Source organism: Colletotrichum graminicola (assembly GCF_000149035.1).
Source record: "Colletotrichum graminicola M1.001 genomic scaffold supercont1.32, whole genome shotgun sequence".
NCBI classification, from domain to species: domain Eukaryota; kingdom Fungi; phylum Ascomycota; class Sordariomycetes; order Glomerellales; family Glomerellaceae; genus Colletotrichum; species Colletotrichum graminicola.
In genome coordinates, this window is record NW_007361036.1 from 128,853 (window position 1) to 145,779 (window position 16,927).

Below are 16,927 nucleotides of genomic sequence, written 5' to 3' on the forward strand. Positions count from 1 at the left end.
ATCTGGCGCATGAATAAGCCGACGATTCCAGCCATGTACAGTGCACACTGTAGGGCTGCATCAATCTGGACAAATCGCGAGCACAGTGATATTATGCGGTGTGCGACTCAATGGCTCTGTGACTATACCTGACGAAAGAATAGCCAACCGCCGCGTTTGGAGAGTGAGGCGGGTTGAAAGATCAGAGCAATGCCGACTTATGGCGCCCAAAGAGATCGGCATCCCAAACCTCCCTGCCTTGTTTTAGCCTGTCGCTAAGTGAAAGTGTCAATGAATAGTTTGGTATAGTCACATTAGCTGTTCAAGGAAAGCCGGGCTTGCCGAATTTTCTGCGAAAGGCAGCGAACTGCGTCATATTAGACCCTTACTTGATCTGGCGAGCTGTAAGTGCTGCATTTTTTCATAGGCTATCGAGACTCAACGAAGTCGACATGTGTGTGGTTGATGACAGTGCCGTGATAGCCGTGCGTGGGTCTACCGCTTACAAGTCTGAGCCGCCGTAACGTTCGCTACGGAGCTACAAAAGCGAATTCGCGTCATCAAAGCCACATGCGCCCAGAGCCTCAAGTGTCAAGCCCGGCCTACATGAGGTTGGGAAGTGTGCTTACTCCAACTAAAATGACCAGAGCATGGCGTTGGTGGATGGCAGCGGGTATCTCCGTCAGAGCTGCTCGAACAGCTAGCTATTTCGTCTCGCCCAGGAAACTCTAATTGCTATAATAGCACCAGGGCCCCCAAGCTTCTATGAATCTTTTTGCATCATCTAACAACTCATTTTGGAACGTCATACCTTGTCACTAATCTTCCATTGTCCCCAATCCTTCAACCACTCCGTATCGCCAACATGATCTTTATACCAAAGCACGGCATCTTCCTCGTCGGCCTGCTTGGAGCTTTGCCCAAGGGAAGTGCTATTCCTGCTCCGCAGTAAGTACCCGTAGTAAGAATCAGGCTAGATGTATCAACTTATAAGGATCTCAGAATGGGAGACTATGGCGAGAATAAGGGGCCCGTTGGAGGTGTCAGCCCACCCATTTCATCCGTGACCGCTCCCACCGGCAGCCTTAGAGGAGATGCTTCGCTTCTTGGGGGTAACGCTCCGCTTCCCGACCCCGACAAGTCCGATTCCGCCGTTGTCAACGACGTTCAGCTTGTCCCTGGCCAGAAAGCTGATGGTAAACTCGGACTTTACCTCAACTTTGACGGCGTTGATGTTCCCCAGCCCATCCGCGGAGAGCTGGGCTCACCGGATCCAGGTCCAAGTGTGTATAAGTCCCGGCGACAGTGGAGGGGATCCTGGTAGCCCGAAATGTTAACACATGAGTCTCGCAGGAACCTATGCGTACGAGAAGCTAAACCCCGATATCTTCGCCCCGCCAGGCACCGATAAAGGCGATGTAGAGAACGCGATGTGGCCCCTAGGACTTTCACACAATCGTCTTGGGAGCCAACCAGGGGCCGGCTGGGCCCGCCAACAGAACACCGACGTGCTTCCCATTGCCTCGCGCATGGCCGGAGTCGATATGAGGTTGCAGCCCAACGCCTACCGCGAATTGCACTGGCATAGGTCAGCCGAGTGGGCACTCATGCTCAAGGGTACTTGTCGTATTGCCGCGATGAATGAGGACGGTAAAAGCTTTGTAGACGATATAACCGCTGGTGTAAGTCCCTGCTTCTGCCTAAAGCCAAGCCGTACTATGCTGACTGGACCAGGACGTTTGGTTCTTCCCCAAGGGTGTTCCTCACAGCATCCAGGCATTTGACCAGGGCGCCGAATTTCTTCTTGTTTTTGATGATGGAGGATTCAGCGAGGAGGATACCTTCCTTGCCTCTGAGCTTTTCCTCCGAAATCCTCTGTCGGTGCTTTCGAAGAATTTCAAAGCAGATATATCTGCATTTGATAAAATACCAAAAGACCAGCTCTATGTAAGTTCATCAATGTGGTGGATATAACGTATCCCCCCCCCTCGAAGAATTACGGGACTAACACAGTAATAGATCTTCAACGGCACACCCCCACCCAAGGATATCCAAGAACAGAACCAAACCTCTTCGGCTGGGTCTCTGGTCGGCGCAGACTCCTACACCTATCACTGGTCACAACAAAAGCCGTATCAGGTCCCTGGAGGCTCCGTCAAAATCCTTGACCCTCAGACATTCCCCATCGCCAGTAACTTCTCCTCCGCCCTTGTGGTCGTCCAACCGGGAGCCATGCGTGAGATCCACTGGCACACCACCAGCGACGAGTGGAACTACTTCCTCCAGGGTTCCGGGCGCATAACAATCTTTGAAGCTCCCGAAGCCTCTCGCACCTTTGACTTCACGGCTGGCGACATAGGCTACATCAGGGTCGGCGACAGTCATTACATCGAAAACACCGGCACCGAGGACGTCATCTTTCTCGAGGTCCTCCAGGCTCCGAGATTCTCAGACATTAGCGTTGCTCAGTGGTTGGCTCTCACTCCCAAACAGGTCGTCAAAGATACTCTCAACCTCCCGGATGATGTGATTGATGCTCTGCCTCGCGAGAAGGAGTTTATCAAGGTTGGGAACCCTAACATGACAGCGCTGGCATCCGGCGGGAAAAATTTCAAGAGACGCTTCCAGGCTTGAGACTGATCAACGTCCCTCGAAGATACCATTCTAAATACATTTCTTGGAAATACTCTTGTGTGATTTTGATTTTAGGTTAGAAAGATATCAGTAAGACGCCTGTCTTCGAGTATTGAGTAGCAAGCGTTGTTAGCTCCACCTCATCTGCAGCGTATCGAGTCATGTGAAGGATTATTGGACATTTCCAGAAATAGCAATATTGTCGGTATCGGCGTGAGTTTGCTGTCTAGCAGTGGATGTCCTCGCTGGATATGAAGCGATTCATAACTCCGTTGCAATTGACATAACGATCCCCCTGCATCTTTCAGCTACTCAATATGCTGGGTCATGACCCGAAGTGAGAACGAACGTGGTCATCAGTGACGTTGGTCGAGTAAACCCCGATTTTTTGATGGCGGTAAGGGTGGCTTGCTAGCGTTATGAGCGTTTTGCGCCTTTCTTCCCTTCACCAAAACAACTTCCGGACTCAAAAAGGCTGAGAGCCTATGTCATTCTCTAAATTTCCACCATTAAATAACGTTGCATAATTTGGTAACAGATACGCTAGCCCCCCTAGATCCTACATTCCTCGCTTCTTTGATGGAGTGCCGACCATTCTCTCAACCCCTTTTTGCATGGAAAATAGCTCGGTTTCTCATTGTTGACTTTGCCAAGAGCAATAACTGTGTAGAGGGACATTGAATTCTTGGCGGCTTCCAATGACATGCCTAAAAGGCTTGGTCACTGTGGGCGGGAATACCGGCTGGGGTAGCATCGATGACCCGGTCAACAGCCGAGCCTAGCTCAGTTTGGCAGCTCCTTAAGCTCGCGCGGCCTTGGCGGTTATGATAAGCTTAAATGCTCCTGCCACAAGCTCATCATTGCCCCGAGAGACACAATGCCAGTTGTGGGCTCTCTGCTAACGGGCTTCCTGTTTCTGTTCACTTTCAATATTCTCTGTGGCGATGGCGAATGCCGTCGGCTAATGAGATGCCTGTTTGGGCCTACGGGTCCTGCCGTCGTACTGGGCGATCCCTCAGGCCCAAAAGAGAAGAAGAGAGGCATTCCGATGATTTATTTGGGTCCGGAGGCCACCTTGTGTGCATTTAAAGGAATCCCGTCTCCCTTTCTTGGCCTGAAGAAATCCTTGGCCGCGTCGTCGCATCTGCACATCTCACTGTCAGACGTTCCAGATCCAGAGTAACCTGAAGGATGCATCTCAACGCTGCTTTGGCCATTCTTGCGGCCTCCCAGGTCGTCCTGGCTGCCCCTGCCACGGATGAGGTTCAGGTCAACCCTGGGCTCCGCTTGATCAAGACTTCTGAGGCCGATCCTGGTACTTGGGTCACGGAGGAGCAGAAGATCGAAAATTACGTCAACAAGAACATTGGCTTCATTGACATCACCGACATCACCGTAGGTCTCATGAACTACTGCGAGGTCAATGTTGTCATTTACTCACAAACTACAGGATATCGATGTTCTCTCTGTGCTCTCGACCCCGCCTGAATCCGTCCTCGAGGCCAGGCAGTCCGTCACGTACCCTACAACGTTGTCCCACGTCGACGAGGCCAACTCGTTGATTGCCAAGGTCTCCACTACCCAGCCTCAGTCGTGGCTCAAGACATTGACCGAGTACGTTATTATTTTCCTCCATGATTCCTTGGCTTATGTATTGACCATGCTCTAGCTTCTACAACCGCTACTACCGTTCCACCTACGGTACTCAGTCTGCCACCTGGTTGTTCAACCAGGTCAAGTCTGTTGCAGCGGCCAACTCTGCCATCACCGTCTCGCAGTTCACTCACTCGTGGAACCAGCCTTCCATCATCGCCAAGATTCCTGGCACCAGCTCCAACCTGGGTGAGCTTAGGACCTCCTGCTATCTTCACTGCCCGTCCGTGGTAACTAACACTACCCAGTGATTGTCAGTGCCCATTTTGACTCCACCGGCGGTTCGTCCACTGCCCGCGGCCCGGGAGCTGACGACAACGGATCTGGTGTTGTCGTGATTCTTGAGGCTCTGCGCGTCCTCGCCAATGCCGGATACAAGCCCAAGAACACCCTCGAGTTCCACTTCTACGCTGGCGAGGAGGGCGGCCTTCTCGGCTCGCAAGCCGTCTTCTCCAACTACAAGTCCGCTGGCAAGAAGGTGCTCGCCGTCATGAACCAAGACATGGCTGGTTACTCGCCCTCTGGCAAGGTCTCCGTGTACAACGACTACGTTGACGCCGGCTTGACCAGATACGTCCGTCTCATCGCCACTCAGTACACTGGCAGCACGCCTACCAGCGACACCTGCGGATACGGATGCTCCGACCACGCCAGTGCTCGCGCCAACGGCTTCCGTAAGTTTCCAATGCCATGAAGCGCGTATATCTGTGTTTCTCAAACGGTTACTAACCTGTACCTGTAGCCGCTGCCTACGTTTGCGATGAGCCTATTGACACTTCCACTCCTTACATCCACAGCTCCCGCGACGTGAGTAGTCTTTCAAGCAACCCCATTGATTTGAAGTTATTCTAACTGATATTAACAGAGCTACGACACCATTCAATGGCCTGCTGTACTTCGCCACTCCAAGTTCACCGTTGGGTTTTTGGTCGAGGCCTCATACTTGTAGATATTTTAGTGCCTAAATAGGCAATGATAATATGTATTTAATCAAGAAATGACCAATCACACAATATATTCAGGAACCCTCCTGATATATATTACTCACAGTGAACTATTGGTCGACTTCCGCTGTTTCGTGAATGCGTCATGACTAATTAGCCCTGGTGGCCAACAGCCTCAAATGTAAAAGTTTCCCCGAGAACATGCAGCCAAGTATCTCCCTCGTTGTTTCCCTCATTAATATATGAAGACTTCTTTAGGGTCATTTAAAAGTTTTCCAGACTCAAGACACACGAGAAGGTTGTAGGCGGTAAAATTGTTTGGATTGGTGTTATAGTTAAACATCGCTCCGTACGGCATCTTGATTAACTGGGCCAATTAATGAATAGTAAGGCAATTACTGTCCATTTAAGCTCGAGGAGTTATCTCCTAAAACTATTGGCAGAGACCCGTCATCAATGTAGGTTGGTTGGCTGGGCGATTTAAGTTATCATATATCATGCCACTATGGAAGGGCTGCGTTGGCCATGCATCTCCGTAAGTGTGCCCCACATAGTTTATAGGATGCGCACATCCTATCTTTGAGGAGAATCATGAACGAGTTCAGAAGCAAGTGAATCTCTATCCGGAAAAAGTCTGGTCATATTCTATCTTCACGGCAGACTCGGAAAATCAGGAAGACATGATGAGCCATCTCGAACGAAACGCCGCAACAGCAGCTGCTAGGTCTGCCATGCCTGAAGACGTTGAACTAGATGCTATCGAGAGTTATACACCCGGTTCTAGCCATCGGGATCCCGAGTCAAGCCCGTTGGCGTGGCTTTGCGTCTTCGGTTCATTTTTGTTTCTGTACCCATCCTATGGTAAAGCTCACTTCCTCTTCCCCATCTGTACGATCACCGGTCTGATGAAAACTGTAGGTTTTATGCAAACTGTCGGCACTGTCCAGTCCCATCTCCAACAAAACCAGCTCAGCGCATACTCTTCTAGCGACCTAGGATGGATCATCGGAATCTTCATGTCACTATGCTTGTTTCTCGGCATACAAACAGGGCCTCTCATGGACGCTTACGGCACGAAGTTCCTGGGACCTGTTTCCGTGGCACTATACGTCCCAGTGTTCTTCGCTATGGGGGAATGCACGGAGTACTGGCATTTCATCCTCTGTCTTGGAGTGTTGGGAGGCACCGCTGTCGCTCTCACCGCAACCGTTGCGATTGCTGCCGTCGGGAAATTGTTCAACCGCCGCAAAGGACTTGCCATGGGTGTGCTCTATCCGGGTCTTCGTTTGGAGGTGTCACTATATCCTTGCTGCTGCGGTCGATTCTGCCCCGGCTAGGTTGGCAATGGTCGATGAGAGTCACGGGTTTCCTCGCAATGGGCACAATGACCCTGGGCATGATATGCTACCTGCCATATCCTCGCCTATCTGCATCTGTTTCCGGAGCGACAAGGGGTAGGAAGGGGGCGATGATCAATTTCTCGGCTTTCCGATCACCTCCGTTTGGTTTCATCGCCATGGGCGCCTTTCTTATCGAATTCGTTCTCTTCGGTGTTACTGGTCTCCTACCCACGTTTGCGATTGCCGTTGGCTTTGGTTCCGAGGTCGGATTCAGTCTCATTGCAATCCTCAATGGCGCATCGTGCCTTGGACGCATCACGACTGGTATGGTAGGCGACAGACTGGGACACCTGAATTTCCTAATTACTATGATCTCTATCGTGATCATCATCACGGGCGTTATTTTTGTGCCTTTTGGAACGAAACACATCGGGGCTTTGTATACTTTTGCTGCTCTGTGGGGCTATGGATCTGGATCGTTCTTGTCCTGCAGTCCAGGTGAGTGCTTTTGCACAGGTTTGGACATGATTAGTATCTAATGTGCCAGTAGTTTGCGTGGGGAAGACATGCGAGCCAAAAGACTATGGCAGATATGTTGGTAAGTTTGCTTCCTTCTCGACCCCACAGGCTTGTTTGTATCATGGACTGACTTGAATCGCTCAAGGTACGATGAACTTCTTCGTCAGCTTCTCGCTGTTGGTGACCGTTCCTGTCGGTGGACAAATGCTTGACAGTATGGGTGGCATGGCGCTCTCAGGCTTTTACTTGGCGGTTATATTTCTTGGCGGCGGCTGCTTCTTCGCCGCCCGTACCTTGCTACTGGATGGACGAACCATCTTCAGAGCTATTATCTGATCTTGAAACATTATGCGGAATCTTTTGAACGATTCTGGGACTGGGTTGGCTGGTAAAGCACGGGGTTAGGGTTAGTTGAGTCACTGTTTTGGTCGTGTCATATCATGGCACAAGCTTGATGCAATAATAATATGAGTATTCCTAGTCTCTATATTCGTTGTCTTTCAGTAACGTTGCTCATCCTGCTGCCCACTCTTTATTTTCTGTTGCAACTTTTCCGGCCTTCTCCGGTGTGTGCGCTGAACACTTTCCAGTCACATACTTGGAAGATGATGATAAGGAGTAGAAATGATAGCACTGATGGTGGGATGTGACTCGGGCTGGTCCTTGACCATGACCAGACCGACGATCGGAGGATCGGCAACGCCCTCGACGATTCCTTACCTTTGTGGAACGGCAATCAGCCGAATTTCTCCACTTTCAAGGCTTTAACTACCTTTCGGGGACTATTCAAGCGGCGCTCAGTGCGGGGAACAGCTATCTCTCCAAATCACATCTCATCGTCAGAGATGATGGCCACATGTGCCACCCTCGGCGCTTGAGGCGCCCCGTTGAAGTTAAAACCCAGCTAATCCCAGAGGAACATCTCATCATTTGGCGTCTGGTTCCCCCCATGTCCACTACCAACCAACTTTCTTCCAGTAGCTTACCAGCCTCAATATCATGGGAGGCACCGACGTTCCACGAAAGGCCCATCCTCTCGATCCACTAGGCCCAGATGAGATTAGCCAGGTTAGGAGAGAATTATCGACCCGGCCAAGTGTTATTCATGGAAAATAAAAAATAATCCTAGCTGATATTTCTTTTCATCTGACCGGGCATAGGCAGCTGCAGTCGTTCGGAAATCAAATGACAATGCGCGGTTTTTCTTTAGGGCTATCTCTCTGGCAGAGCCACCCAAGAAGGAACTGATAGATTTCCTTGAGGGTAAACATGCCAGTGGAACGATGTTAGTATGCCCAGCACGGCGCCAGGATTCAGGCGTACATCAACAATTGTTTGCATGATATCATTGTGAATTTGGACTCTTCAACTGTTACTTCAGACACTAGTCTCCATGGGAAACATTCGTATATCGATACTGAGTTTATGGCCCAGGTTGCAGCGGCGTGTCTGGCAGATCAAATGGTGCAAAATGAGATCGAGACTTTGGGGCTGCCTGAGGGTGCGACAGTAGTTGTCGAACCGTGGAAATATGCCACGGACGTCATGATAGACATGAAAGACCGATGGACCATGGTAAGTCATACACCCGTCTTCGCTTGAAATCATTGATCTCACTGATCTAGGCATGATGCATTTCTCTGACAGCCCGGATGCAAACTACTATGCCTACCCGTTAGACATCTGTGCCGAAGTCTCCAACTCCCTCGAGGTAGTGAGAATTTACCGTTTGCCTTCTGGAGAGCATGAGAAGATCAGCAATGTGTCGAAAGAGTTTGATCGGGCAAAGGCTCATTCAGGCAGCGAGTATCATCCGGATCTGGTCGAAGAACGTAGGACAACGACGAGACCCTACAATATTACCCAGCCGGAAAGCCCATCGTTCAATATCGACGGAAACCATGTCACCTGGGAAAAGTGGGCTTTGCGAGTTGGTTTCAACTACAGGGAAGGCATGACGCTGCACGATGTGCATTTCGTAGGCCGCAGTCTGTTTTACCGCCTATCTCTTGCCGAGATGTTTGTGCCATACGGCGACCCTCGATTCCCTTATCCGCGAAAAGCGGCTTTCGATCTAGGGAACGACGGTGCGGGAATCAATGCCAATAACCTCAAGTTAGGTTGTGACTGCCTGGGCCACATCAAGTACTTTGACGGATGGCTAAGTACATCTGCTGGTGAACCGTTGAAGATGCCCAACGTCATCTGCTGTCACGAGGTCGACGATGGTATCTTGTGGAAGCATACAAACTTTCGAACTGGCAATGCTGTTGTGGCCAGGTAAAGAGTTCTTGTGCTTCAGACAATCATCACCGTCAGCAATTATGATTACATCTTCCTCTTCTACTTCCAGCAGGATGGATCCATATTCTACGAAGTTCGTGCCACGGGGATAATGTCCACAGCACCTATCGATCTCGACACAAAGGTTCCGTGGGGTACTGTTGTGGCTCCCGGTGTTTTGACACCTTATCATCAGCACATATTCTGCTTGAGGATCGACCCCTGCTATTGATGGACATCGAAATTCTTTAATGGTCGAAAAGACTCACCCAATGCCTTTCACTGGAGAATCGGACAACTCTAATCCATTCGGCGTGGGATTCGTCACCAAGTCAGACCCCATTGAAAAAGAAGTTGGTGTTGATTTGGACTTCAACACCAACCGAACCTTTAAAAATTGTCAACGAAAGCGTGATCAACTCAACGACTGGTACTCCGGTGGGGTTCAAGCTTTTGCCGCATTATAGCCAGCTTCTTATCGCGCATCCCAGCTCCTGGCATGGAAAGCGTGCAGAGTACGCCGCGCATGCGGTCTGGGTGACACGTTACCGGGATGACGAGCTTTTCCCAGCAGGAAAGTTCACTATGCAGTCAACCGGCGGGGACGGTATTGCATCCTGGATCCAGCAGCGCGAGAGGGATGGGGAGTCTGTGGTACAGAATGAAGATATCGTGGTTTGGCATACTTTCGGCTCAACTCATAACCCGCGCAGCGAGGACTGGCCGGTCGTTCCGTGTGAAAAGATAGTAGTAGGCTTGAAGCCAGTCAACTTCTTCAAGGGAAATCCTGCTTCAGATGTACCGATCTCGTCGCAGGAACAGAAACGGAGCGTTCTTGTATCCAGCGGATGTCAAAACGAATAGGATATTTTAGAAATGAGAAAAATACCGTAACATGCTAGACCAGCACGACTGGGCACATTTGTTCTGTCATAAGTGCAGGATATGAATCACACTGATCGCGGAAATAAACTCAGCAATATCCTCGAGTTCCTTGCTGTGACGGCGAAGGAGCTGCCGGACAGCAGTACTACACAGATGTGTATAGACACTTTGCATCTCTTCCGCATCAAGGTGGACGAGCAGGGCTTGGCAGTGGAGATGAGACAGTCGTTGGTAATTGTGGCTAACGTTATAGAATGACTAAACGAACGGTCCCGGGGCCTACTGACGAGCCTGCTCTGCATGAACACTAGACGAGGCAGCACTCAGGGACAGACCGAACTGCAGGAATGCGCTAGGGATAGTTTTGCAGGTCGTTCAGCTATAAAACAAGCTTATCGTTCCAATGAGCGAGCTCCATGCCACAGGCGTCTGCATCTGCAGAGTCTTATGGCCCTATCCACTCGCCCATTATACTAATTCCGGAGGCTACAGATGAGCCGCTTACAAACCGCTGGAATAACGCCGATCAGCCAGTCCCTCTTATATCCGATTTGGATTCGGGGATATGTTCAGCGCATTCATAATTCCTACCAGTTCGCGTGCTTGATAAATCAATGACATTCTCCATGCCAATTGACCATCCCGGCCTTATAATGCCATCACATGCGTGTGCCGTTCAAGGAGCCATCAGATAAACGCTTGTTGTTATCCATCAGAACAAAGACCAGACCAAGATGCCTTCAAAGTACGACGCAACGGCCACCGCTAGCGGCCTCGTCAACGACTTGGCCTCTGAGATTAAGGTCAAGGTCATCCTGACAACTGGTGTCTCACCCGGCGGCCTAGGCGCCAATTTCGTCGAGGCCATTGCCAAAGCTTCACCCTCTCTTCTGATCCTGGCTGCTCGCAGCCCAGCCAAGGCGGAGAAGACTGCAGATAAAATCAAGGCCGCTAATCCCGATGTTAAGACCAAGGTTCTCGAATTGGACCTTGGATCCCTGGCCGCCGTTAGACAGGCTGCCGAGACTGTCTTGTCGTGGGATGACGTGCCCTTCATCGACGTGCTTGTCAACAACGCCGGTATCATGGCCGTCGACTATAAGCTGACGCCCGACGGCCACGAGAGCCATTTCGCCACCAACCATCTTGCTCACTTCCTCTTCACCAACCTCATAATCGACAAGGTCCTCGCCGCAGGCACGCCTCGCATTGTCAACATTAGCAGTGACGGCCATCGTATGAGCCATATCCGCTGGGACGATTACAACTTTAGGGTGGGATGAGGATCGCGTCTTTCCCCCTTCTGAATAATTCCTGTTCTAACGATAATTCTAGGCGGAGACGTACAACAGATGGGTCGCGTACGGCCAGTCTAAGACCGCTGACATGTTGTTTTCCCTCTCCCTCGCCGAGAAGCTTGGAAAGCGCGGCCTTCTCTCCTTCAGTCTGCATCCAGGCGTCATTGGCACGAACCTTGCCAATCACATTGAGTGGGGTAGCGACTTTGCCGGTCTCAGTAAGTGACTGGGAGCTCAAAATCTCAACCCGTGCCATCCGAAGAGCGTGTGTCTGACTTTGAGTGACATTGCAGCGACTATGGACCGTTCTCTCGGAAACAAGGAGGGCTGGGCTGAGTTCAAGTGGAAGACCCCGGACGAGGGTTCTGCTACTCACGTGTACGCCTCTTTCGAGCCGTCTTTGAAGGGTATGTTGACATTGGTGCCAGTCATTGCACAGTGACGGTTATTTCCTGTTAATATTCCCTGTCCAGGATGGCGTTTGGCTAACTCTCTTTCGCAGATAATAACGGTGCCTACCTGGAGAATTCGCACATCGCCGATCCCTGGGTTGAAACTGTGAAGCCGTGGGGCACCAGTCCTGTTGAGGCTGAAAGGTTGTGGAAGTTGAGTGAGAAGCTCGTCGGGCAGGAGTTCCAGTACTAAGTTGCGGACCTTGTCACATGGGACGCGTAGTACGTTAGAATCCTTGTGGTCGCGGTTACGTAGGTAGCCGCATGTATGCAAAACAACGTCTGGTTGTTTCAGCCACAGTCATTAAGACCAAATCTCACATATTGGGGAGACCAAAACTGGTGTCGGATTCAATAGATCGATAACGAGCGAGAGACAAGTTGTATCTTTCATGCTTACCCCTTCAACCTCTCATCAATACTACAAAGACCCAATGTGAGCCTTCCAGCGTATATAAGCATTTCACGTGGCATTGAAGCAGTGTTTCTCATGTAAATATCTGGCTTAATAATGGCATATTGTTGGAATAAATGCACCTCATCGAATACGTCGCTTCTTCTGCGACTAAGTGACGTATATGAGCTCTGTGAGATACTGAAGAGAGGCGACGGGTGTTTATCTCAACCCTGATAAACGTCTAGGTGTCACCGCAAGCTCCACCGGGGCTTGGTTTCTGCCTGACCAGTGACTCAAAGCTGTGCACCAACATATAGGAATTGCCGTTCAGGGAGCAGAAGCATCAATTCATTGGCCTAGCAGATCAGTAAACAGGCGCTGCCAGGCCGCCTTGCCAGAGGAGGGAGTAACAGTCTCATTAAACACCAAGATGTAAAAACAATAGTTCTGCGAGAAGTGGACCGCTACTGAGTTCTACGGGCCGGCCACTGGGCTCGTTGTCCGGGTTTCGGGCAACATGGCCGAAGACGGTACAAAAACCAGGCCAACGGCATCGCCGCGGAGATAAGACGCAGTTTTATCTGCATGGGCTGCATGAATTCAAAGAGGTGGCAAACATATTCGTTCTCTGCAGTTGTTCCAAAACTTGTCGGTCGCTCATACGCTGCTCTTTTCAAGTACGACTGCGCCGTCGTGGGTGGCGGCACCGCTGGAAACACTCGGGCTGCTCGCCTGCCTGGCTTTAGATCCAGCGAGCTACACCATTTCCCTCATCAAGGCACTTTCTACGAGATCATCACCAACAACAGGACTCAGGTCCCCGGTTACAACTTTGAAGGTGTGAACCCGACCAACGTGGGAACCATGGACTCCTTGGCTGCCATCCACATCAACACGGAGCCTATCGCTGCAGATGACTTCCCTTCTGGCTGGCATTATTGTTTCACTTGCATATTATTGAGCCCACTTTCGCCATTCTACGGTTATAGCGGGAGAAAAATCGACCATGTCCAGGGTGTTACCTTTGGCGGCGCGTGGGTTATCACCTCTTCTTTCTGAGATTCGATCCAAGGGACCATCACCATCTGAGCCAGTCTTCATATAGCTCTACTTTTGAATACGGCAGGTGCTCTAGATTCGCTCCCGGCGCTCACTATCTCTGGGCAGAGAAGGTTAAGGCCTGTGACTGATTGGAACAATGTATCACCCTTCCGCAAGAAGAGCTGCGACTTCACGCCGCCGTACTACACCAAAATCGTCCCCAGCTAACATGGCCTGCTGAAACATAGATAACCAGGTCAGATGGCTGTTTTTCTTTGAACACAGAAGGCAAATGGCTTGCAACTTTTTCTTTTCGCGATGAGATGTCAGTAAATGACTGGCCTCAATTCCGTGCACTGAACGAGCCGCGGGGGTTGTGGACCAATCGGCTGACCCTGCAACAATATTACAGTGGGGTGCTACAACTCTCCTGACATATACACAGTATACACCAAAACCACTACTTTATAATAAGTAATATTAAGCTAACTAGATATCTTAAAATTAATAAAAAATACTTACTAAGTAGCCTTACTAAATCTCTATATATATAATATTTATATACTTATTTTACTTACTTATTAGGGTAGGTAAAAAGAAAAAAAAGTATAGTGTTTTTTACTTTCTAGAGATAGTAAGCTTATAGGGGATAAATATAGTATGAACACTATATTATCTTAAGGTAAAAGTAAAAAACGTAAACTTATTTATGTAAAGGTATGGGTGGTGTGCCACGCCTGTCAATAGACCATTCTGGCATTGCCAAAAGATCAATCAGTTCAGGCACCAAGTGCCTGAAATGCACCACACATGGCCTTATAAAGGGCAACCAGGCCAACCCCTTACAATTTATTTCTAGACTTTATATATCTACTATTATATAAGTTAAATACTTTAGACAAGTAGTATAATATAGTATATATACCTAAGTGACTATATATAATTTCTATAGTCTACTTTTATACCTAATATATTAAGATATAGTGTATTATTTATAGCGTAGTTAAGGTGGCGCACTATGAGGTGTCAGGAGACTTGTGGCACCCCACTGTAATAAATTCAAGACTATCTGACCGGCCTGCAATCTGACTCAAGCTCCACCTTCCTCGGTCCCCTATTGTGGCCTTGGCGTACAGACTACTGAGACTACATAGCAGACAGCGAGTTCATTTGATGCAACTCTGGAGGTAGGCAGGCTTACTGTATGCGCCCAGCTGTCGCGGTGAGGTTCGCCAACAACTTGAGTTTCCGGGTATCGCATTCCGGGCCCCCTGTCCGCCTGGGAGCGTCGCCTAGAACTGATAGGAAGTGTTATAGCGGCGTTGGTCTCTCCGTCCATCGCAACGCCAGCTCGGCAGTCGGCTGAACAGTAAATGAGGGTAAATGAGGTTCGTCTATATCAGACCATCGTTGTGCATGGTTCCGAGTAATAATAGCGTTCAACTTAGACGGTAAGAGAGGCCACCATCCCCTTGTTTATTACCCGGCTTGCGGCAGTTGAGTTGCATCAATACCTACCAAAATAGGCAAAACCACAGTTGGGGAATCCCGGCGAAGACCCGGCACCGCAACTTACTATACGGTAGGACCGATATTAGAAGCACATGTACCCCGCCTTCATATCTGACGAGTCAGTCTCGCCCAAGAGGGACCTGGGGAGGGGGCAGGTACGGCAACCTACATGACGCACTGGTCCAAAAGTCAGAGATTTCCTCTTTAGGACAGAAAGATAATATAGTGAGGTTCCTATTGGGGGTAGGTGTGGTCGATATTGGGTATACTGAGAAGGAGGCATCGGCCAACAATAGAAGTCGCTGTGACAAGGTCGTGCCGGCAAACTTGGTTGAAGATGGGGTGTGTTTGTTTCCCCGCGCATCCTACATGGCGCGGAAGCTTGTTTACTACTAGGAACAGCCGGGGTCCGCCTCTATCTATTTATATGAGAGAATACCCTTTGTTGAAGCATTTTGGCATTTCTTACGACTCCTCTTCGCCTACCCCGAACTACACACTTGGTCGTCCGAACTCCCTCTGCTGCCACCGACAAGATGCGTACAAGCCTCGCTGTCGTGACCAGCCTCCTGGGCCTGGCCTCCGCTCTTCCCGCCGACGGCGACATAATCGACAAGCGTCAGTCCGTCCCCACCATCTACCTATGCGGCGACAGCACCATGGCGAAGGGCGGCGGCGGCAGCGGCACCGAGGGCTGGGGGCCGTACCTGCAGTACTCTTTCGATTCCAGCAGAGCCAAGGTTGACAACCGCGCCATCGGGGGGCGCAGCGCGCGCTCTTACACCCGCGAGGGTCGTTTCGACGACGTCGCCGGTCTCGTCAAGGCCGGCGACTGGGTTGTTATGGAGTTTGGACACAATGACGGCGGTTCTCTTACGCCCACCGACAACGGCCGCACTGACTGCTTCGGAGATGGTGCCCAGACCTGTCAAACTACTTACAAGTGAGCTGCCCCATGGTTTGGTTTTGACATGTGGTGAGAAGTATACTGACAGGTTCTAGCGGTGTCGCCGAGACCGTCTTGACCTATCCGGCCTACCTCAAGAATGCCGCACAGAAGTTTAATGCAGCGGGGGCCAAGGTGATCATTTCGTCTGCGACCCCCAACAACGTCTGGGAAAGCGGCACCTACGGATGGGGATACGACCGCTTCTTCCACTATGCCTGGTAAGCTACCTGCCTCCTCGGCTCAGATCCCGCCGACGACGATGCTGACATGACCGACCCCCAGGCTCGCCGTCGAACAGCTCGGCGGCCCGTCCAAGGGCTACTACTTCGTCCCGCACGGCGAGTACGCTGCACAGGCGATGAAGAACCTCGGCGCCTCGATCGTCAACGCCAACTACCCCAATGGCCACACCCACACGGCGCCCTTCCTCGCCGACGCCATGCACAAGGCCTTCGTCCTCGGCCTCCGCTGCGGCACCAGCGCGCTCGCCTCGCTGGCAAAGAACACGACGGCGTCACTGACGTCGACTTACCTCGGCCCCTGCGTCGACAACTACAACTCGACCGTGCACGCTCTGCTGCGGTGAATCGTCTTCGACTGCACATATCTTGGTGCAAAAACACCCGAGGTTGGATTCATGCACATACTTGAGGAGTTGGGGCAGCGGGGAGTTGACGTTAGCTTTTCTACCCCCAAGTAAATACACCACCAATACACATATTTTTATTTGTTTGTTCAGATGGTCGCCGTGTCCCTGCGTCTTTGTTAAAGGCATCCCTTATCTCTAATCGGCTGCGGTGGGCTGACCGAAAATCAAGGGGGTTCAGCCCTTTGGATGACGCCTAGTAAGGCAAGGGGGATCCCGATCCGGCATGTCGTGGGTTCTGTCTCACGCATGATTTATTCTTGTCCATCAGGTAGCCCTGTCATATGTCAGCCGTCAGCCTAGTTGAAGGAATTCGCTTCCATCAGAATGGGCTCTTTGCATCGACGGCTGCAGTAAGCGAAGTGAGGATGGCGGAGCTCACGGCTGAGCCGAAT

General features: G+C 50.6%; 8 protein-coding genes across 8 annotated transcripts; all 8 read left to right on the forward strand.

Moving 5' to 3' along the window:
- Window positions 1–844: 844 nt before the first annotated feature.
- On the forward strand, window positions 845–2,613 carry GLRG_07697 (oxalate decarboxylase family bicupin; the record flags this gene model as incomplete). The annotated part of the gene is made up of 5 exons (XM_008098256.1): window positions 845–927; window positions 982–1,262; window positions 1,333–1,661; window positions 1,714–1,926; window positions 1,999–2,613. The coding sequence occupies 5 exons, from the start codon at window positions 845–847 to the stop codon at window positions 2,611–2,613; spliced, it is 1,521 nt and encodes a 506-aa protein (XP_008096447.1).
- A 1,191-nt stretch (window positions 2,614–3,804) lies between these two features.
- On the forward strand, window positions 3,805–5,215 carry GLRG_07698 (peptidase family M28; the record flags this gene model as incomplete). The annotated part of the gene is made up of 6 exons (XM_008098257.1): window positions 3,805–4,008; window positions 4,064–4,227; window positions 4,283–4,455; window positions 4,515–4,940; window positions 5,009–5,073; window positions 5,132–5,215. The coding sequence occupies 6 exons, from the start codon at window positions 3,805–3,807 to the stop codon at window positions 5,213–5,215; spliced, it is 1,116 nt and encodes a 371-aa protein (XP_008096448.1).
- A 726-nt stretch (window positions 5,216–5,941) lies between these two features.
- On the forward strand, window positions 5,942–6,547 carry GLRG_07699 (uncharacterized protein; the record flags this gene model as incomplete). The annotated part of the gene is made up of 2 exons (XM_008098258.1): window positions 5,942–6,071; window positions 6,129–6,547. 2 exons carry the CDS (start codon window positions 5,942–5,944, stop codon window positions 6,545–6,547), a joined length of 549 nt encoding a protein of 182 aa, XP_008096449.1.
- A 179-nt stretch (window positions 6,548–6,726) lies between these two features.
- On the forward strand, window positions 6,727–7,405 carry GLRG_07700 (monocarboxylate transporter; the record flags this gene model as incomplete). The annotated part of the gene is made up of 3 exons (XM_008098259.1): window positions 6,727–7,048; window positions 7,101–7,148; window positions 7,215–7,405. 3 exons carry the CDS (start codon window positions 6,727–6,729, stop codon window positions 7,403–7,405), a joined length of 561 nt encoding a protein of 186 aa, XP_008096450.1.
- Window positions 7,406–8,338: 933 nt separating this feature from the next.
- GLRG_07701 (copper amine oxidase) lies at window positions 8,339–10,216 on the forward strand (the record flags this gene model as incomplete). The annotated part of the gene is made up of 6 exons (XM_008098260.1): window positions 8,339–8,358; window positions 8,458–8,644; window positions 8,781–9,349; window positions 9,389–9,497; window positions 9,616–9,782; window positions 9,844–10,216. 6 exons carry the CDS (start codon window positions 8,339–8,341, stop codon window positions 10,214–10,216), a joined length of 1,425 nt encoding a protein of 474 aa, XP_008096451.1.
- A 755-nt stretch (window positions 10,217–10,971) lies between these two features.
- GLRG_07702 (WW domain-containing oxidoreductase) lies at window positions 10,972–12,180 on the forward strand (the record flags this gene model as incomplete). Its single annotated transcript, XM_008098261.1, has 4 exons — window positions 10,972–11,511; window positions 11,573–11,753; window positions 11,829–11,942; window positions 12,038–12,180. The coding sequence occupies 4 exons, from the start codon at window positions 10,972–10,974 to the stop codon at window positions 12,178–12,180; spliced, it is 978 nt and encodes a 325-aa protein (XP_008096452.1).
- Window positions 12,181–12,901: 721 nt separating this feature from the next.
- On the forward strand, window positions 12,902–13,443 carry GLRG_07703 (uncharacterized protein; the record flags this gene model as incomplete). The annotated part of the gene is made up of 2 exons (XM_008098262.1): window positions 12,902–12,914; window positions 13,019–13,443. 2 exons carry the CDS (start codon window positions 12,902–12,904, stop codon window positions 13,441–13,443), a joined length of 438 nt encoding a protein of 145 aa, XP_008096453.1.
- Window positions 13,444–15,473: 2,030 nt separating this feature from the next.
- Window positions 15,474–16,472, forward strand: GLRG_07704 (GDSL-like Lipase/Acylhydrolase; the record flags this gene model as incomplete). The annotated part of the gene is made up of 3 exons (XM_008098263.1): window positions 15,474–15,880; window positions 15,940–16,104; window positions 16,169–16,472. The coding sequence occupies 3 exons, from the start codon at window positions 15,474–15,476 to the stop codon at window positions 16,470–16,472; spliced, it is 876 nt and encodes a 291-aa protein (XP_008096454.1).
- Between the last annotated feature and the right edge of the window lie 455 nt (window positions 16,473–16,927).